Genomic DNA, 19,226 nt, shown 5'->3' with positions numbered 1-19,226 from the left:
CGTACTTGAAAAAACTACTCTTCCTTCCTCTTATGGAGAAATACGTTGAATGGGGGCGAAGATATTCGCACCAATTAGCTAATAAATTTGCATTCTACATCTACGACCAATCATACGTTAGCACGGCATTTCTATCCTATGCCACGGTAATTGTGCTGGCTGTCAGTTTGGTTTCTTTGGGAAGTTACAGTACTATTGAGAGACCAAAAAACGCTAAAATAGCGAACGAGAAACATCCCTTATTTGATCAATCCGATCGCGATGAGACATCCATACCTGAAGCAACCATTGACGAGACTCATGCATTTGCCATGCCAGTATTGGCCGGTATTGCTCTCCTGGGCTTGTATTTTGCCATACGAAATTGGGATATCGAAAAAATCACAAGAATGTTGAACGGCTATTTGATCATCGTGAGTGTCAAAGCGAACTCATTTGTGATCTCCTATTTGATAAAAGTCGCTGCTCGCAAGTTGTGTCACCAATTCGGTTTTGATTCGCAGCGATTTGTTAAAAGATATGCTTTAACTTTATCGCGGGACATTTTATTTCACTCTGCAGGAGTAGAAGAAAACTTCTTACTTCCGGACTCTACAGAAGCCGAGAAAGTAATCAAAAGTGAGATGCTTTTGAGGTCACGTGTAGATATCAAAAAGGAGAGTCAATTGTTCAATTACTACTTTTCCACAGCGGACATCTACGGTTGGGTCTTTGGAGTTTCTTTCTCCATTGTGTTCGCTTTACTAGATGGCAAAAATAATTGGATTCTAAGCAATATATTCGGCGCATCTTTCACAATATTTAGCCTTTCCGTGAGCAGATTACCTAGCTTCAGGCCAGCATTAATCTTGCTGATTCTCTTCTTCATCTACGATATTTATTTTGTCTTCGGATCTGACGTCATGGTTAATGTTGCTACCAAAATTGATATACCTGTCAAAATGCTTGTTCCTAGTAAGCTGTCCAGCAAGGATAATGAGATTCAAATGTCAATCTTGGGTCTGGGAGATATGATCGTCCCCGGTTTATTTGTCTCGCTTTGTCTGAGATATGACCTATTTAGATATCATGAGTTGCATCCCGGCACAGAATTTCATCATCTCCAAAAATTTGATAAGCCATATTTTTACAGTGCTCTGGCCGGCTATACAATAGGGCTTGTATCCACGGTGACGGTATTACATGTTTTCAACCGTGCGCAGCCGGCACTATTATATCTGTGTCCTTGTATTATTTTATCAACAGTATCAACGGCCCTATATCGAGGTGAATTGAAGAGTTTTTGGGAATACAACGAGGAGGAGAAGACCGCCATGGTGCAACAGCCCATTGAATTTACCTGTTCTCAAGAAACGCTTCTCTTGGCGGGGCCTTTGATTTCCAGTGATGACGAAGATGAAGACTACACTCCGGAAGCAATTTCAGACTCCGACTGCTAGATTATGTAAGTCGTATTCTTTTTAGCAATTTCTATTTCATGTCTTGGGAACAAACTAAATTCTCCTTCTCTCCACGATCGCGCGGCTGCTATTTGGTCACAGATGAGGTGTTGAAGAACCTTCCGCAGATCAAGAACTACAAGGTTGGAATGCTCAACCTGTTTGTTCAGCACACGTCTTGTGCTTTGAGTTTGAACGAAAACTGGGACCCCGACGTCCGTACGGACATGACGACCGCCTTGAACATGATTTGCCCCGATAACGGAGGTGGAAAATGTCAGTTTATTCATACAGATGAAGGTCCGGATGACATGTCGGGGCACGTAAAATCTTCCTTGATCGGTGCCTCCCTTAACATCCCTATTAGCAATGGAAGGCTGGCGACAGGTACATGGCAAGGCATTTGGTTACTGGAGTTCAGGGATTACAGACACACAAGACATTGTGTCGCTACCATCAATGGCCTCAAGGAGTAAGCCGGGCTACCTATTTATTTGAATGTTATTGAAAAAAAATAAAAAAAAAATAAAGTAGCATAGTAACTTTTCAATGGAAGCTCCTGATACTACAAACTATCATGATGAACGTGGATTGCTAAAGACAGAGGATTGCCATATACGAATCCGTAAGGGGCAAAGCTATGAAGAATATCTTTCACAGAAAAACCAATATTTGCAAGAAGGCCCCATCATCAGCGAACTTGAAACATTTATGGAAAACTCAATACGAATGGTCAACCTTTGCTCAGTTGATAGTATAACTAGAGTCCAAACAATTCATAGTCTGGAGCGACGTTACTATTTGGGGTATTTGGATGACTGTCTCCATATTTGTAATGAACTTATAAGCAAGCTAAAACTAGAATCAACAGACAAACAAGAACGCAAAAACTACGAGAAACTCCTCAAACAGCTCACAGATATTCAAGACAAATGTCTCCATAAGCTCACAAGCATATTAACGATTGATGAAGAAAGAAAATTTTGAGTAATGAACATTAATTAGAGCACCTGTTGAGCTGCTCAGTATTAAAATGTTATGCTATGATTCGGACTGTGGTTCCTTTTTCTGAAGGTCTATATGCAATTCTAAGCACGAAACTTTCCTTCGTTGGTAAACGTCATCGTCATTCGCGCTTTGTAGCTCATCAAGAACCTCTACTGTCTTGGTAAAAACTTCAACTTTGTAGCCCAGCTCGTGATCAAAGTAGAGAGCAAGATTAGTAACCTTGGAAATTGCTTTCCCCATTCCGCGCACAACAATATATGATACTAACTTGTTCTGATTTGGTATTGGCTTTCCTTTTTTCGTATATTTATGATCAAAATAATCTATGTTTTTCAGTATTCGTTTCGCTGCCGACATAAATGGAGTAGAGGACTTTATGTGAACTACTGTTCGTGAATCATTATACGAGTATTTGAGTGGGGGAGCGTGCTTGACTAATTTATAATGTTGCATGGATCGGAACAAAATTAATTTTAATTAACTTTATTTTTTATGGATTGGGTCAGTCAATATAGAAGCCCGCCAAAAAGGGGTGACAAGCCATCAGGGAAATCTATTTCGTCGCCTCCTGGATTTGATGAGCAGTTTTATAGACAATGGAAAGAAGGAAAGGTCAAGCCGCAAGGGAAGATATCAAACAAGAACTCTGACCTTGAGGAACTAAAATACGAAAGAGCATGGGATTTGGCAAAGTCGCCCGCTAAAAGTATTCCTATGAACTTGATAATGATGTACATGTCACCCAATTCGCTTCAGCTGATTCCTGTCGTCATGGTCTTGATGCTTTTCGTCAACTCCATCAAGGAGATTTTTCAAGTTAGAGAAAAGTTCCGCGATTTAGAGTTAAATGATAATCAGGGAAAGACGTTTTTACAGTTTCTATATGTGGCATGTTGCTGTGGAAACATGGCCATTGGCGTTTGGAAGCTGAACAAATTGGGTCTGATTCCAAACCGGAGCAGCGACTGGCTTAGCTGGGAGCCAATTGAAGTGTAATCTAAGAAATCTGCCTTTTGAACATTGACATTTTTGAAGGAGATGTAAGAGACGCGGTGGTATTTGATCTCTTGAAGCCGAACATAGACCGCGCGGAATCTCCATTCGTTCCATTATTGGGATCAGCATGTTCTTGTTGCTCAGGCTCTGACATCTCGCGTTTTAGCACCTGATAGTTCTCAAGTTTCTGAATCAACTCGATCGCTTCTTCCGGCGCAATCGTATTGAATTTACGCATTCGCGTAGTCTCATCTTTGTAGGCTTCTAGATTTCCGTCCTTCAAAAGGTCTATGATTTGCGTCAAGCCAGCAAATATAGTCTGGAAAGTCGAGTTCGAAGTCTCCGAATCTGCAGTCAGGTGCCGCGTCGATGTTTTCTGTTGCTTGAGACCAGGAATAATAGACTCAATATATTTGATGTCGGTCTCAAAATTCATTATGCTTTCGCTTGTTATAAAATCAGTCTGATAGATCGATTGTTTGAAGAAAGTAACGATTTTGTCGAATGTTCTGATCAGCAACAGGGATTTGATTGTGTAGGGAAGGTGCGAAAAGTCAAGCATGAATATGTTTTCCAGAAATAGCCCCATATCCTTGATACCGATGCTAGGCTCCTCGTTGACTTTCTTGGACTCCCAATCAAAATCGACCATATCAAATAGCATATCAATTTTGGAGTCCACCATATCGAACATTCCTTCTTCTGCTTTCGATTGTATTGTTTGGAATTCTTTCTGAGACCTTAGGCGAATTAATAGCGACGATGACCTGCATCTCGCGATGGTGGGATCGCTGGAGTAGTTCAAATAATTCTCGATTTCGACCACTGATCTGGAAAAGAACTCCAGATTAATGAGATTCTGGGACACTTCCTCTTTATAGGAAGAGTCAATTTTTGTTTTGAGATCCTTTAGCACGATATTTATGAGAACGTGATCAATAGATTTGCCAATAAGCTTCAGTATTTCCGAATTTTGATGGGCATAGTATTTTCCAACGAATGCGTAAACATCATGAATAAATCCCCTCAACTTCAGACAAGTAGCCACATAGATTATGGAGAACGGAAGTACAACCGGAAACTCCGTTATGCTATCCTTGAATTTGTGGAAACAGTTTGTCTGAACATTGTTCAACTGCGTCTTATTCTCGATAGTGATAGGCTGTGGGTTCTCCTCCAGAGATAGGTTTTGATAATCAAGCTCAAAGTCTTTAGTCAAAGTGTTGATGTATTGTTGAAACAGCGTAATAAGCACCTCATAAAGTGCTTCCACATTGAACTCATAATTCTCTAGGATCTGGACAAATATGCCGACTATCTCGTTTAGATCCTTCAAGTTTTGAAAGTCATCATGATACTTCTTAATATGTCCCTTCAGTATTGGGATGAACTTTGTGATGACGGAACTGAAGAGATCATCTGTTTGTTTTTTGTTTCTCAATTGATATTCCGTTTTGGCTGCGATCATTCTATCCACCACGAAAAAGGCAGCGAGCGAGTAAATGACAATTTTTAGAGACTCGTTGTTGGAAAACATGTCGAATTTCAGCGTCGCGAGAGCCTCTCGTATAGGATAGATCAGCCGATCACGCTTGCGAAGCAGTTCATTGGAAAAGTCATCTTTGAGTCTATCAAATTCATCAATCAGCTCGAATACCATCGTAGAATGATAAACGGGACCAAGATCGATTTGGATTTTGTCATTTGAGAGGGGGTTGAAAGATTTGAGCTCATCATCTCTGAAAGCCCTTTCCAAAGGTGTGTTTACCTTAAACGGGAGTAAGCTTTCATCCTGCTCTTGTTGTTCAGCCCATGCTTGATTGAGCTTTTCAAAATGCTCAAACATTTGTTCTCCGATCGTAGTAAGATTTTTTTCAAAGCTGACGTTAAACCATCTTATTAGCTGGTGGAATGTCTCATCGATGATAAGCTGCTTGATCGCCGGAAGCGAGTTATGAATTTTCCGAGTGAATTCGAACATTTCAATATCTTCAGACGGACTTTTCATCAGCGAATTCAAATTGATTAAAGCCTTAAAATAGCTTTTGTTGTGAAATAATTCAAAGACTCTGTTTGTTTTATCAAGCATATCCAGGCACGAGTTAATTGTCAACGTAGTCTCGGAAATCTTGTTGTGAAGCCGTTTGTATTTGAGGGCAGTTTTCTTTTTATCCAGATAATCCAATCCTGTCTTCCTGACCTGGTCATTAATGGACGCAATCTCTTGACCTATTTGCCCCGCAGATTTCGATACTTGAGATATATTTTCAATTGAGCTGGTCAGCTTGTCTACTGAAGTAAAGGAAGCTCCTTCAAGAGTGTCTTCTTTTTCTTTGTACGCGGAATCAAGTCTCGATATCAGATCATCCAGAGACTCTTTGTTCGCTAATTCAGCTTTTATAATAGGTGCAAATTGGTCCAAATAGTCATCCGATGTCAGGGCATACTGTATGAGTGAGTCATTATCATTCTTTTGAGGGTTTATATCTATTTTTGACGTCATACGAAACAAACAATTGGAAGCTATTTTTTGTTTATTAAAACTTAGGATTTACACAGCCAAATCAAATCATGAACAGAATATTGATCGCTGGTAAAGTAGGCGTGGACAAGGTACGGCTTGTCCAAGACGTGTTCTCCATCTCTGATAAAGATTTAACAAACGATAGATGTCAAAGTGGCATTATCGTGGACGATGTCCCGATTGAAACCAAGTATTACAAAGCATCGGTCTCTATATTCATTGATGAGTTCGAGGTTGCTGCAGAATGGTTCAACGAGCTTGATACACCAGAAGCCAGAATACTCCGAGAAGAAATACAGGGGCTAGTAATTTGTATTGATTTACAGACGACAAGCAAGGAAGAAATCAACGAAATCGAACGACATTTGGAGCGCCTAGCGACTAAACTGGACGACGAATATACCGAAGATTGTGGTGAACCACAGTGGGATGGATTCAAGATTGTCGTTGGATTTAATCCGCAGGAGGCTGAGGATTTCTATCAGGATATGTTTATCATGTCAGGGTTTGAGTACATTACTTATGATCAAGAGCGGATCCGCGAGTCTATTCAAACACATAGATGGCGATCTCTACAGCAGCAAAAACGACCAAGCAAGCCAATAAAAACTGCTGCTGATTACACAGAACCCTTGCTGGATCACGGTAGTGACAAGTCTTCAGATGTTCTGCAGCTTGTGGAAAAAATGAAACAAGCCCGCATTGACGCTTCGCGTCTTCCCGAAGATCAGAGGCATGATTTTGCCCAGAGAGTATCCGAAAATATACTCGACCTCTTTGAAAAAGGTAAAATTTAGTTCATCTGAGCTGCGAATTCAAATTAATTTTTCCCGCAAAAAATTGTACTTCAATATGAGCTTATCTGGGATCAGTCAATTTGCCAACAGACATCTAGTCAAAACACTAAAATATGCCGCACAGTCACAGATATATCTCCATCAGGCTGGATCAACCTCATTACTATCATTCAGCTCTAACCCAGCACGCTTGCCCATAGGCAGAATCAAAGCAATAGATAAAATAGGTAGTGACTATCATGTCACACCTGATAAGTTCGTTGAAAACAAGTCTTTCATCGAGCTTTTACAGCATGTCATAAAAGACCATGTTGCTGATGACATGATGTATCGGTTGGATTCGCTCAATTATCTCAATTCTTATATGCCCATATATGATCTAAAGCGTGTTCCTGAGTACATGAACCAGCAAGTGAATGTTGACAACGTGCTAGGCTATATCAAGGTCGATGAAATGGGCAACATGGATCCGTCCACGTACCAGGCTAACAACACATATAGATTGTGCAATGCGGACGGAATTATAAAATTGAGTGACGTTATCCTCGACGAATTAAAGAAACATTTGTGAGCTCATATCTGGACAAAATCATTCACAATGTCTATCAGTGTCGTGTTGGGATCATTACCCTCAACGACCATGGAGTCTGCAGCATGAATAAGTTGTTCAAAATTGGATAATGCTGGAATGCCACTTTTCAAGTTAATCAACATGCAGAGCTTGTGCACCAATCTAGCCCTTTCAAAGTTCATGAATGATTTGTATAGCACAGTGGCAGTCGGATCATCGTACGCAAGCAACCCCGAAAGATCGTTTAGTATTTTTTGATAGTGCTCCCAGACGTAAGCTGATTTCATGTGTTTAGCAAGTTTGATAAATTGTTCTTCACTATCGACCATGTTCACCAGTTTAAGGCAGTCTAGTTTGAATTGTATATCTGTATTGTCTTCTAGCAGACCGGGGAAGCTGGATTTAACCAACTCCGTGGCTGCATCGATTTCATTGCTTGAAATCAGATGTTTGAGTTTCTTCTTGATATAGCTCTCACGCCTTAAAGGATATGGAGTATCTTCACTCCCCTCAAGACTCAAATCCTTCTCAAATGACTTGAGCGCAGTGGCATAGCCTCTGTGCTCAAAGTACTTTTTAATCATCTGGCTGAGCGAGTTCTTCATATCGTTGGAGTCTCGGATTTCTCTGCCATTGTCAAGGGTCACGGAGGGTATTTTATAGTTATTGATTGTCTTTAGAAACCGTAATTTGAATGAGTCGACATAGTTGTCAATATTGAACCTGAAGCTTTTGGTATGACCAAAGTTGGTCGAAATCGAGTTCCAAGATCCCAGACTTACCACCGGCACGACCCGCTTCATGTTCGATGGCAAGGAAAAGGCTTCACCGAGGAACACACCATTTTTGGTGATAAAAATCGAACGATTGATAAAATTAACTCCACATCCGACGACGTCTTTATTGCCAAACTTGCACGATGTTCGAACACTGGATCTGCACTCCTCAAAGCTTACTAGTTTCCCGTCTTTGCCTTTGTATCCCCATGCGTTCTCGTCGTGGCCTCTCAGAGAACTGATGATTTCCTCTGGTTGATCTCCATCCATGTATCCTATTGTTATCTCCGATCCCGAGTTTAGCCCAAATAGAACTTCCACTTCATAATAGTATATGCCTATCGTTTCATGCACGCTGAAATCTGCTTTTGTCGAGAAAATGCTTGAACGAGCGTGATGAGGAAGGTTAACTGTTATTGAGGAAGAGGAGGACACGGATTTAGTAGGATTTTTAGTCGAGATCTCCAAACCGTCTAGCGAAAGCTCAAACTGGCATTCCTTCGGAGTGATCCAACGCGACGGGAGGGATTGGTGGTCAGTAGAAGTAGCCAAGCTATCCAGAGGCTCGACTTTTAGCGCAGCAGAGGGAGATTTGCCAACGCTACTATCGTCTAATTCAGTCACCAGCTCATCCGTTTCAGTCTCGTCATTGACAAATTCATCTGTAAGCATCGCACTGGCTTTTGCAGGTCCCTTGCTTTTAAAGATATCCACCAACTTATCGATATAATCTTCATTCTTGCGGAACATGACTGGATTAGACCCAATTATCCCAATAGTAGAGAGTTGGCTTACCATGGCATCACGAACATCATCCTTGGACTTGGGTTGTTCAGCTGAGCAAATTTGTTGAAGTGTCCGCTGTGCAACAGCGCCGTAACGCAATTTGAGTAAATAAGACGGAATTTCAATCATGTAGATTTTATTTTATCACATTCCCCAGACAATAAATTAAGTATGAACAATTTTCCAAAACAATCTCGTTGAAGATATCTATACCAGTATTATACATGATGTTGAAGCATGACATTCAAACATAAAAGAGGTGGAACTCATAAGCAAAAAAGAAACCTAAATCGCAAATGCAGTTGATGCAAAATTGCTAGTCGTCTAATATCCTTTAGTATCTGTAGTGATCAGCCTTGTATGGACCTTGCACTGGAATGTCCAAGTATTCGCTTTGAACCTTGGTGAGTTTGGTAAGCTTGACGCCCAGGTGATCCAAGTGACAAGCAGCGACGGTCTCGTCCAGAATCTTTGGCAAGGTATGAACGCCAATGTCGAACGGACCAGTCTTTTCAAACTCAACAAATTGCTTTCTGAAATCAGCATCGCCGGCTTTGAACAAAGCGATTTGGGCAAGAACTTGGTTGGAGAAAGAACAGGACATGACGAACGAAGCGTGACCGGTGGCACAACCCAGGTTGACCAGTCTACCGTCGGCAAGCAAAATCACGTGCTTTCCAGACTTGAGCAGGTATCTGTCAACTTGAGGCTTGATGTTGACAGTGTCAACAGCATTAGCTTTCAACCAAGCGACGTCAATCTCCACATCGAAGTGACCAATGTTACAAACAATGGCGTCCTCCGGCATAACAGAGAAGTGCTCGCCAGTGATGATATCCCTGCAACCAGTGGTAGTGACGAATATTTGACCGATTGGGGCGGCTTCCTCCATAGTTGTGACTTGGTAGCCAGAAACAGCGGCTTGCAAAGCATTAATTGGGTCAACCTCGGTAACTATCACTCTTGCACCCATACCTCTCAAGGCCATGGCGCATCCCTTACCAACGTCACCAAAACCAGCAACAACAGCAACCTTACCGGCGATCATAACGTCTGTGGCTCTTTTGATACCATCAATCAAAGATTCTCTGCAGCCGTACAAGTTGTCGAACTTGGATTTGGTAACGGAATCGTTGACATTGATAGCAGGAACCTTCAGGGTGCCCTCCTTCATCATCTTGTACAAGTGGTGAACACCAGTGGTCGTCTCCTCAGAAAGACCGTAACAGCCCTCCAACATTTCTGGGTACTTTTCGTGGACAAGAGAGGTCAAGTCTCCTCCGTCGTCCAAGATCAGGTTGAGCTTCTTTCCGTCTTTAAAAGCAAAAAGCTGCTGCTCTATACACCACAGGTATTCTTCCTCAGTCTCTCCTTTCCAGGCAAAAACTGGGACACCTGCTGCAGCAATAGCAGCAGCAGCGTGGTCCTGAGTGGAGTAGATGTTGCATGAGGACCACGTAACCTCAGCTCCAAGAGCAACCAAAGTCTCAATGAGAACTGCGGTTTGGATAGTCATGTGCAAACATCCAGCGATTCTGGCACCTTTGAGAGGTTGGGACGGTCCATATTTTTTTCTGATGTACATGAGACCAGGCATCTCGTTCTCGGACAACTCAATGTCCTTTCTACCAAAGGCAGCAAGGGAAATGTCAGCGACTTTGTAATTGCTCATTTTTATAAGGGTAGTAGTTAAAGAATCAAGTATGAAAAAAACGAGATCTAGCGATCTTTTTATACAATACAAAATTCCTTTTGTTGAAAATTTTCACAGCATGTGGTCGTTCACGATTATGTAACCAAACGGCATCATAGGAAGCAGGACTGAAGTACTGTCTACCTGAGAGGCTTGAAAACCAGCAAATGGTTGTATTCGCCCAGCACACTCATCATTGAGACTATTCTCGTAGGCATGCACATGACTGTAAATGAATGATCTTCATCTGAACTCTCGTTTCGTATAGCTCGTACCTTTTGAAGTAAATCAAAACTGTCGTATTTATATGACGGTTAATCTTGGATAGATCCATCACGCGGTCTGTATTCAATGCCCTGTGCCTCCAAATCGCCTCGGACATCGTCAGGCAATTTGCCAAGAACTCGCACAGCATACAAACCTGGTACAAAGTTCTCGATTCTGAGCCATCTCGCCACCCACGATCCCTTGTCTCCATGTGTAGCAACAAGCCCCTCAAAGGTAGGCGAAGTGCACTCTCGAACAAGGTCATCGTTGTCTGCAAAATGCAAAACTGACTCACAGTTGGGACATCCTTCGTTACGGAATTGCTGCAAAGTTAGTCTTCATGATTAAGGCATACTCACACTCATGGACTGCACAAGACCACAGAGCATGCACGCCCTGTTGAGCTTAGGTGCTGGTCTTCCTCTTTTCTGCGACATGGAAATTGAGTAATCAAAATAAAAAAATTAAAAACTTGCGCTATGCTAAGAACCATTAGATTGGCTAGGCCCACCTTAACACAGCAGGAACGACGTTTGTTCTCCACAGATGTTGCGTCTGTGTTTGAAAGCGGTGCTGAGCTGATTGCAGCTGCTCATGCTGCCTCGGGACTTCCCTGGTGGGCTTTTATTCCTCTTCTAACAGTTTCAGTCAGAACTGGAATCACACTTCCCTTGGCAATTTACCAGAGAAGGGGGCTACAAAAACAGAATGAACTGCGCCCCATCATAAGTGCAATGTTTCCTATTTTCAAGCTCAGATTGGCCGCCAGAGCGCAGGCAGCACAGCAAAACGCAAGGCTCTCCAAAAATGATGTTCCCATCAAGACAGAGACTGAGCAGCTCTCGGCGAATAAAATTATCGTGCTGGCTTCAAAGGAAAGAATGAAACGTCAGAGACAGATTTTCAGGGAGAACGGTTGTCAGTCGTGGAAGTTTCTGGCACTTCCTGCATTACAGATACCATTATGGATAACATTATCTCAAACCTTCAGGGTTCTTACAGGATGGACCAGCGTGCGTGCTGTTGTGTTGGATCCCACTCTATCAACTGAAGGATTTGGGTATCTCACAAATCTCACTTTTACCGATCCATATTTCATATTGCCTGTGGTTCTGGGAGTCACAGCTTTGACTAATGCGGAATGGAATTTCCGTACGGCAGACCTAATGAAGCTGACCACAAGAGGAGTGAAAAATTCATTAAGACCTACCGCTTTTGATAGTGTCATAAATCTTTCTAGAATGAGCATCTGCTTCCTTGTTGTTTTATCGGCCCAGGCACCAGCTGCTCTGTCGCTCTATTGGATCAGTTCCAATGTTTACTCGTTGGCTCAGAACATTCTATTGAACAAGTTAATGCCCTTAAGATACACCCCATATGCCAGATCAGCGCATTCGACAAAGAAGCTTACAGGCGAAAGCCTTGTGGAGTTCTAAAGTAAGCACAACTTCTTATATGTACATAGTTCAGGTTCATCTGAATATTCGCATTCCTTATCAATGATATCTCGATAACTAGTCCCCTCGGGCTAGTATCTGACAAACTTCCCTGATCGAAAGTCAAACTTTCGGAAGTACAGTCCTACATTGTCAAACAGCGCAAATTGACTGGCATCAACCCTGGAATTGGAAACGGTTAAGTTTTTCTCATGGACAATCACCGTCTGGCCTGTGTTGGTGAAACACTGACAATACCGTTGATTATGATACTCTTTGAAGCCGATTATTATCAGAAGTTCGCCCCTACGGTCCACCACGATCTGGCCATCTTCAAACTGGGAATATGAACCTTTAGGAAATGGCAACTGGTCGTCTCGCTTGACCTCATTCACATTGAACGAGAGTGTACCATTCATAAACGCCTTCTTAAGCTTCAAGTGTGTGCTCTCAATCCCTTCCATGGTACTGGTCAGACATGCCACTCCTATCCCTAGGAAGGCCAACCGGTTTGACTGCACCAGCGAAACGAAAATGGATTGCAAGTCCTCCTCCAGGTTTTGAGTCTCCAGATGTACCAGCATAATCCAGAACTTGTGCAAGACGTTTATAGTCTCCTTGTCAGTTCCATAAAAGCCTATAATTTGGCCCAACAACCTATCACCGGGCCTCTCCACAACCAGCTGATCATCCACAACTTTTGGATGCGAATAAGCACTTGGATTTCGTCTCTCCATTGGGTACTGACAGAAAAAGCTGGCTGCTATGTTTCCGATCATTTTTCGTGGTTCAACATGTGATACGTATTGGTTGAGCATTAGAGAAGGCTGTGGCAGATCATGGATTTCGGCTATGTTGATTTGTGTAGTTTTGTAGGATTCAATCATAAAATGGGATGTTCCACCACGAATTGTGGGATCTTGGACGACGAGATTCAAATTGTTGATCCTCACTGGAATTCCAAGCTCATGGCATAACCGTTCCATTATAGAATGAATCAGTTCGGTTTTACCCACGGCGTCACCACCATAAATGCGGAAGAGAAAGCAGTCCTCCAATGACAGTTGTGACCAGTAGTCAACTATGGGTGAATGTGCCAGCGATTGTAACTGCAGGACTTTCTGGAGGATGGATGCAAGAACCTTGACCTTGTTTGTATTGGAGACCCCAGCATCCAGTTGCAACCCGTTATACTCGCGCAGCACCCTGTTCAGAACGTGTTTCCTGTAATCAAAGAATTCGAACGCATATGGGTCAATATAAGCCAGTTCATAGAACATCTCTTCAAGACACCGAGGATACTCCCCTTTGCATATGGTGCGATATCCAAAATTGAGAACCTTGCACAATCTGATCGCTTCTAATAGTTGGCTAGCGTAATACACTGTTGAGAGGTCATGAAGACGTCGATCCATCTGCCGCACGAAATCCTCCTTGTGATACTTTCCCTCTCGTAGAAAGCTGGAATCGAAATGCTTCGACAGTCGGAGGAGTTCCGGAACGAACAATTGGGAATTTCGAAAAACATAGCTCACCTCCTCCCATATCTCAGACTTCGTCTTCTCGGTGCCAGAAATAAGCTCCTGTATCAGGCTTCGCAGCCAACGGTCATATCGCGAATGCTCGATATATTTATTAAACCAGAATCTTTTGATTTCTGAGTCCGGACTTTCGGTATAACGATACCAGTTACGCAGTACTCGTGGTTTCCATATCGAATTTGCAGAAAAAATATCACAGAGATACTTGCTGGTGGCTCGGAGATTCAAGCAATCCACGTCATCCAAGGAAGATGCCACCAGCCACCATGTTTCCGTGGGGAGTCGCATATCTTGACACTTTTTACAGAGCCGACAAAAAAACCTAATTTTTCCTGCGTTAGCGCAATTCTCTTAATCAAGATGCTATGATATCTATTTATGCTTCGTTCACATTTAATGGCTCCATGATCTCGTCATAAAGCATTTTCTTTAGCTCCAATAGTGACAACTCGTCCTTACGCCTGTCAAAGTCAAAAAAATCATCAGGTATCTTCTCTGCAACCGGCTCATCGTTCGGCTCGTGATAAAAGGAGACGTATGGGTGGTTTAAGGCTTCCTCGACTGTAATCCGCTTTTTGGGATTGAAAGTGAGCAACTTCTCTAAGAGATCAATTGCATCAGGATTTGCATCGGGGAACAAATCACGAAAGTTCTTCTTTTTCCTAAAGGGGAGCGTCCGTATGTACTCCTTTGCACGTTTGGACTTGATTGAATTGTAGTCCTCCATAAGAGGCGTTCCTAAGACGTCAATTATCAGCCATAGTTGGTTATGGTAGTCCGTTCCTGGGAAGAGTGGCCTTCCTGACAGCATTTCTGCAAGAATACAGCCAACAGACCAAACATCGATGGCTGTGGTATACTCCTGGAATGTCAGCATGATCTCAGGTGCACGGTACCATCTGGTTGCTACATATTCTGTCATAAACCCAAAATTGTCCTCCTGAGATGCTACCGAACGAGCCAGACCGAAATCGCAAATTTTGAGGTCACAGTTGGAGTTTAACAGCAAGTTGGAGGGCTTGAGGTCGCGGTGAAGCACGTTAGCTGAATGTAGCGCCTTAAGCGCGCGTAGTGTCTGGTAAATAAAGTACTGGCAGTGATTGTCACTCAACGTCTGAGTTCTAATGACGCGATGCAAGTCTGTCTCCATTAACTCTTGGATCAGGTAAACTTCGTTGAAGCTGTCAAAGTCATACGGTATCTGAATATCCAGTATTCCGATAATGTTCTCATGGTTGAAATGCTTTAGTAATTTGAGTTCACGCAGGGTGCGTAAACAAAACATGGTACGGTCGAAAGGTTGGATTTTCTTGATGGCAACCTTTTGCTGAGATGGTTTATATATGGCGGAGCAGACTATGCCATATGCTCCCTCGCCAACTATATCTTTGATCTCATAGTAGTCGCTCACATTGAAGGTGATCTGAGTTTGGCTCATAATTCGACTATCTACTTCATACAATGTAAAATGCTATAACGTAATCGCATAAAATCGCGTAGTGTTTCAAAAGCCAATGCTGCACCGCCTCGTTTGCAGCCGATTCTAGATCCCGGATCGTACCGAATAAGAAATCGGACTTGGCACGCACCCACTACATGCAAGGATTTTTTTTCTCGGTTGGAACTCACCTTGTCACGTGATGTTTTAACTTTGCACTTCAGCCCTCCAAAGGTTTTTTTTAATTAAATTTTTCACCCGAACAAACTCATCAACACAATGGTTGCCAACTTCTCCAAGAAAAGAAAGCTTGTCGCTGACGGTGTCTTCTACGCCGAGCTTAACGAATTCTTCACCAGAGAGCTCCCTGAAGAGGGTTATGCTGGTGTTGAGGTCAGAATCACCCCAACTAAGACAGAGGTTATCATTTCTGCCACCAACACCCAACGAGTTCTCGGTGAGAAGGGCAGAAGAATCAACGAGTTGACTTCCCTCATCCAAAAGAGATTCAAGTTTGCTCCAGGTACCATCGTTTTGTTTGCTGAGAGAGTTCAAGACAGAGGTCTTTCTGCCGTCACTCAATGTGAGTCCCTCAAGTACAAGTTGCTGAACGGTTTGGCTGTCAGAAGAGCTGCTTACGGTGTTATCAGACACGTGATGGAGTCCGGCGCCAAAGGTGTTGAGGTTGTTATCTCTGGTAAGTCCAAGGGTGCTAGAGCTAAGTCCATGAAGTTCGGTGACGGTTTCATGATCCACTCTGGTCAACCAGTCAACGACTTCATTGACGTTGCCACCAGACACGTTCTGTTGAGACAAGGTGTTTTGGGCATCAAGGTTAAGATTATGAAAGACCCAGCTACCAACAGAAGAGGTCCAAAGGCTCTACCAGATTCTGTTGTCGTCTACGATCCAAAGGAGGACCAGCAAGTTGCTGAGCCTTACGTTAACGACTTCAAGCCTGTTGCTGAGGAGGCTGTTGAGGCTTGAGTGTATAGCGCATAATGAAACATATAAGTCTATATTAATTTCTATAGTCTATGCTTTATTGCGTATTAGACCAAGCAAACTTAGACCGTTGTCTAAGTTTGGCTCCATATTTATAGAAGAGGAGAGGTGCAGGGGTAAGCAGAAGCGCAACGAGCCCTAAAAGCAAGCTTGCGTAATGAACTCCTAATCTCTCGTACATTTGGAGGCCAAACAGCGGGAAAATTCCAGCCATGGAACATCTTGTAAAGGTGTTTGCAGCAGCTGCAGATGCCGCATACAGCTGGTATGCGTCCGCTGTGTAAGTGAAAATCCCAGAAATGATCAGCCCTGTCGACAAGCCATAGAATCCAGAGGCAATGAGCGCTCCAATCCAGTGGCATTGTTTGTAAGTTGTAAATGCCAGTATAATTAGTGAAATGGGGGCCAAGAAGCCTCCGACAATAAGCGGCGGGAACCTGTATTCAGGCTGAGCTTTGCCTTTCAGATTGCTCAGTCTGAGGTAGAGTTTGGCAAAATACGGCGAAATGGCAGAAGATGCCAGCATTCCAATAGCCATACCTAGAAATGCTAGTCCCTGCTCTGCAACGTTGAATCCCCAGACTTTATGGAACGTGTAAGGGATGGAGAAGAAGAACAAGTAGACAATTCCCAATACGAGGCCCGAATAGAAGCAGAGGACGGTCATCATCGGATCGAAAACCAGAACAGAGAGCGGCCGTTTTGGTGCTTTCAAGATGGATTCCAACATGTTTGAGTGCATTCTCTCGATTGGAGCAAACAGCTCCTCTTTACCGGTACTCATCCGGAGTTCTTGAGCCTTCCATTTTGTTAGTATCGGAACATAGGTCTCGGGAACCACCAAAATCACCAACACCCATAGACATCCAGAGAAAATCAGTAGGCTATAGAAAGTCCACATGTACTTATCACCGCCAAAGTGAACCACAATACCTGCGAGCAAAGGACCTAAGCTCGGTCCTAAAAACGGACAGAGCGAATAAATGGCCAACGGCGTTCCTATAGTTTGCTTCGTGAAAATATCGGATATTGTACCAGGTGCAACCGATAAAAATACGGAACCAAAAAGTCCTGTCATAAACCGGCAGAATATCTTGAACCCATAATTCGGAACGAAGCAAGTCAGGATCTGGAAGATAATGCAAGTTGTGAGGCCAAAAATGTATGTCGTTCTTCGCCCATAAAACTCGCTAATCGGAGACAAAAATAGGGGTCCCCAAGCCATGCCAAAAATGTAAAATGACACCCCTAGTACAAAGAGCTCGTGTGAAACCTTGTATTTCTCTTTCAATGGTGTTACGAGAGACCAGCAACTCGACAATAAGCAAATATCAAGACCGACGAGAGCAAGGGTGATTGTAATGAGCCACTTACGCCACAGGGGAAGTCTCAAGGGATCGCGTTTGTCACCGACTCCCATGCTCACCTCATAGCAGTTGTTGTCTCCATTTTGGTCATCTGTATGTGAGACGGTATTCACAACAGCCTGATCAGGATAGAGACTGTGGTAGCTGTCAGTCTTATTGAGAGACAACCGATGCTCCTCCTCTAGATCATAGGGATGGAGAGCAAAGTTTACGGAGTCTTCAAATGAGCTTGTATCTGAACTTTCAGTTTCATCCATTTCTAACTTTACGATGAGCAGACGTACTTAATTTTATATATATCGGGTATGGTGACCCGTTCTAAAAGTTCACGTATCTTTTCGGACTCGTTGATGTATTCTTGATAGGGTGATCGAATTTTCTTTGTGGCAACGGGTGAAAGCCGCACGGAACAACATGATTGTCTCGGGAAAATTAAGTTAGGGCTGTACGACGGGTAAAAGCAAAATTTTTCCGAATTTTTTTAGCGTACACAAACTTTAAACACATTAAATAAAATCGAGTTTTTGAAAGATCTCCAAGGTTACCCCTGGTGCATCTGTTCGTCTCTTCTTTGTTTTTCTTTCTCAAAACAAGAGTATAACGACGAAAGCGCACGATCAACACTAAGAGTAGTTCCCGTCAAGGTGAACTCTCTTTGGCCTTGTTCGTTGTCCTCAGCTTCAATGTTGATAGTACAGCCTGAGGTTCTTCTGATTTCCTGAATACGAGATCCCTTCTTCCCAATCAAAGCTCCCACAAACTCTCCTGGAAAACTAGTTTTTTCAGAAATCTCTTTATCAGAGCCGGTTCCCTGTAGAGGATCCAGTTTATATCCATCTTTATATGGTGGTTGGCGAGGAGATGGTGTATAATAAATAGTTGCCACCACGCCATGATAGTTGCTTAAAAGACATCTAGAGATGGTATTGAGCGCTTCGACCAAGTTTGCCTTCGCTCCTTGAACCTCAACTATTCGCTCGGTGGAGTTCCTGAGATAATCCTTCGAGGCGACCATTTTGATGTTATAGGTTTCTTGAATCGATTTGATTCTGCTACCTCCTTTTCCAATCAATGTTCCCATTTGTGAATGAGGAATCAACAATCTCAAACTCAAAGTTTCGGCATAAAATGGATCAGAAGCGGCCGGAGATGGACATAGAGGTTTCAGAGGGAAGAAATTGTATGTTATCAAAGAGGTAGGGTCCGTTCCGTTAGCGGAAGCGCTTGCGACAGTCTGTACATTCGAGTCCGTAACAGCTTTTGCAAACTGCACCAATGCTTTAGGCACATTGTCCACGATGCCGGTGACAGTAAGGATTCTATCGATACATCCCTCAATGACTTTTGACACGCCTGCCTTCACATTGGTTTGTTCACGAATTCTTGTAATGTTGTCACCGTTCTTGCCGATAATCGCGCCGGCCTCTCTTTTAGACACCAACATCCTGTATGTTATCAAGCTTTTGCCCAAATCCACATCATTGGTCATGCCATCTGATGAAAATAGAAGCATTGGCTCTTGAGTGAATTTTGAATCGAATAAAGATTCGGAAGCGGTCATGTATAAGGGGTTGGAGTGTTG

At 42.9% G+C, this 19,226-nt stretch overlaps 17 protein-coding genes across 17 annotated transcripts; 8 read left to right on the top strand and 9 right to left on the bottom strand.

The window, feature by feature from the left end:
• Positions 1-32: 32 nt before the first annotated feature.
• KL911_003679 (uncharacterized protein) lies at positions 33-1,439 on the top strand (the record flags this gene model as incomplete). Its single annotated transcript, XM_043198885.1, has 1 exon — positions 33-1,439. One exon carries the CDS (start codon positions 33-35, stop codon positions 1,437-1,439), a length of 1,407 nt encoding a protein of 468 aa, XP_043053463.1.
• A 38-nt stretch (positions 1,440-1,477) lies between these two features.
• On the top strand, positions 1,478-1,915 carry KL911_003678 (uncharacterized protein; the record flags this gene model as incomplete). The annotated part of the gene is made up of 1 exon (XM_043198884.1): positions 1,478-1,915. The coding sequence occupies one exon, from the start codon at positions 1,478-1,480 to the stop codon at positions 1,913-1,915; it is 438 nt and encodes a 145-aa protein (XP_043053462.1).
• Positions 1,916-1,988: 73 nt separating this feature from the next.
• On the top strand, positions 1,989-2,426 carry KL911_003677 (uncharacterized protein; the record flags this gene model as incomplete). Its single annotated transcript, XM_043198883.1, has 1 exon — positions 1,989-2,426. One exon carries the CDS (start codon positions 1,989-1,991, stop codon positions 2,424-2,426), a length of 438 nt encoding a protein of 145 aa, XP_043053461.1.
• Positions 2,427-2,480: 54 nt separating this feature from the next.
• KL911_003676 (uncharacterized protein) lies at positions 2,481-2,900 on the bottom strand (the record flags this gene model as incomplete). Its single annotated transcript, XM_043198882.1, has 1 exon — positions 2,481-2,900. The coding sequence occupies one exon, from the start codon at positions 2,898-2,900 to the stop codon at positions 2,481-2,483; it is 420 nt and encodes a 139-aa protein (XP_043053460.1).
• A 39-nt stretch (positions 2,901-2,939) lies between these two features.
• Positions 2,940-3,443, top strand: KL911_003675 (uncharacterized protein; the record flags this gene model as incomplete). The annotated part of the gene is made up of 1 exon (XM_043198881.1): positions 2,940-3,443. One exon carries the CDS (start codon positions 2,940-2,942, stop codon positions 3,441-3,443), a length of 504 nt encoding a protein of 167 aa, XP_043053459.1.
• Position 3,444: 1 nt separating this feature from the next.
• KL911_003674 (uncharacterized protein) lies at positions 3,445-5,946 on the bottom strand (the record flags this gene model as incomplete). Its single annotated transcript, XM_043198880.1, has 1 exon — positions 3,445-5,946. The coding sequence occupies one exon, from the start codon at positions 5,944-5,946 to the stop codon at positions 3,445-3,447; it is 2,502 nt and encodes an 833-aa protein (XP_043053458.1).
• Positions 5,947-6,014: 68 nt separating this feature from the next.
• On the top strand, positions 6,015-6,764 carry KL911_003673 (uncharacterized protein; the record flags this gene model as incomplete). Its single annotated transcript, XM_043198879.1, has 1 exon — positions 6,015-6,764. The coding sequence occupies one exon, from the start codon at positions 6,015-6,017 to the stop codon at positions 6,762-6,764; it is 750 nt and encodes a 249-aa protein (XP_043053457.1).
• A 55-nt stretch (positions 6,765-6,819) lies between these two features.
• On the top strand, positions 6,820-7,335 carry KL911_003672 (uncharacterized protein; the record flags this gene model as incomplete). The annotated part of the gene is made up of 1 exon (XM_043198878.1): positions 6,820-7,335. One exon carries the CDS (start codon positions 6,820-6,822, stop codon positions 7,333-7,335), a length of 516 nt encoding a protein of 171 aa, XP_043053456.1.
• Positions 7,336-7,337: 2 nt separating this feature from the next.
• On the bottom strand, positions 7,338-9,026 carry KL911_003671 (uncharacterized protein; the record flags this gene model as incomplete). Its single annotated transcript, XM_043198877.1, has 1 exon — positions 7,338-9,026. The coding sequence occupies one exon, from the start codon at positions 9,024-9,026 to the stop codon at positions 7,338-7,340; it is 1,689 nt and encodes a 562-aa protein (XP_043053455.1).
• A 205-nt stretch (positions 9,027-9,231) lies between these two features.
• KL911_003670 (uncharacterized protein) lies at positions 9,232-10,569 on the bottom strand (the record flags this gene model as incomplete). The annotated part of the gene is made up of 1 exon (XM_043198876.1): positions 9,232-10,569. The coding sequence occupies one exon, from the start codon at positions 10,567-10,569 to the stop codon at positions 9,232-9,234; it is 1,338 nt and encodes a 445-aa protein (XP_043053454.1).
• Positions 10,570-10,904: 335 nt separating this feature from the next.
• KL911_003669 (uncharacterized protein) lies at positions 10,905-11,294 on the bottom strand (the record flags this gene model as incomplete). Its single annotated transcript, XM_043198874.1, has 2 exons — positions 10,905-11,147; positions 11,232-11,294. 2 exons carry the CDS (start codon positions 11,292-11,294, stop codon positions 10,905-10,907), a joined length of 306 nt encoding a protein of 101 aa, XP_043053453.1.
• Positions 11,295-11,336: 42 nt separating this feature from the next.
• On the top strand, positions 11,337-12,293 carry KL911_003668 (uncharacterized protein; the record flags this gene model as incomplete). The annotated part of the gene is made up of 1 exon (XM_043198873.1): positions 11,337-12,293. One exon carries the CDS (start codon positions 11,337-11,339, stop codon positions 12,291-12,293), a length of 957 nt encoding a protein of 318 aa, XP_043053452.1.
• A 92-nt stretch (positions 12,294-12,385) lies between these two features.
• On the bottom strand, positions 12,386-14,122 carry KL911_003667 (uncharacterized protein; the record flags this gene model as incomplete). The annotated part of the gene is made up of 1 exon (XM_043198872.1): positions 12,386-14,122. One exon carries the CDS (start codon positions 14,120-14,122, stop codon positions 12,386-12,388), a length of 1,737 nt encoding a protein of 578 aa, XP_043053451.1.
• An 88-nt stretch (positions 14,123-14,210) lies between these two features.
• Positions 14,211-15,272, bottom strand: KL911_003666 (uncharacterized protein; the record flags this gene model as incomplete). The annotated part of the gene is made up of 1 exon (XM_043198871.1): positions 14,211-15,272. The coding sequence occupies one exon, from the start codon at positions 15,270-15,272 to the stop codon at positions 14,211-14,213; it is 1,062 nt and encodes a 353-aa protein (XP_043053450.1).
• A 279-nt stretch (positions 15,273-15,551) lies between these two features.
• Positions 15,552-16,259, top strand: KL911_003665 (uncharacterized protein; the record flags this gene model as incomplete). The annotated part of the gene is made up of 1 exon (XM_043198870.1): positions 15,552-16,259. One exon carries the CDS (start codon positions 15,552-15,554, stop codon positions 16,257-16,259), a length of 708 nt encoding a protein of 235 aa, XP_043053449.1.
• A 55-nt stretch (positions 16,260-16,314) lies between these two features.
• KL911_003664 (uncharacterized protein) lies at positions 16,315-17,901 on the bottom strand (the record flags this gene model as incomplete). Its single annotated transcript, XM_043198869.1, has 1 exon — positions 16,315-17,901. One exon carries the CDS (start codon positions 17,899-17,901, stop codon positions 16,315-16,317), a length of 1,587 nt encoding a protein of 528 aa, XP_043053448.1.
• A 284-nt stretch (positions 17,902-18,185) lies between these two features.
• On the bottom strand, positions 18,186-19,205 carry KL911_003663 (uncharacterized protein; the record flags this gene model as incomplete). Its single annotated transcript, XM_043198868.1, has 1 exon — positions 18,186-19,205. One exon carries the CDS (start codon positions 19,203-19,205, stop codon positions 18,186-18,188), a length of 1,020 nt encoding a protein of 339 aa, XP_043053447.1.
• Between the last annotated feature and the right edge of the window lie 21 nt (positions 19,206-19,226).

Source organism: Ogataea haglerorum (assembly GCF_019207285.1).
Source record: "Ogataea haglerorum isolate 81-453-3 chromosome Unknown 81-453-3_NODE_10_length_422072_cov_98.086364, whole genome shotgun sequence".
In the NCBI taxonomy this organism is placed as follows: domain Eukaryota; kingdom Fungi; phylum Ascomycota; class Pichiomycetes; order Pichiales; family Pichiaceae; genus Ogataea; species Ogataea haglerorum.
Note: the sequence above shows the minus strand (reverse complement) of the source record. Positions and strands in the feature narration are given on the sequence as shown.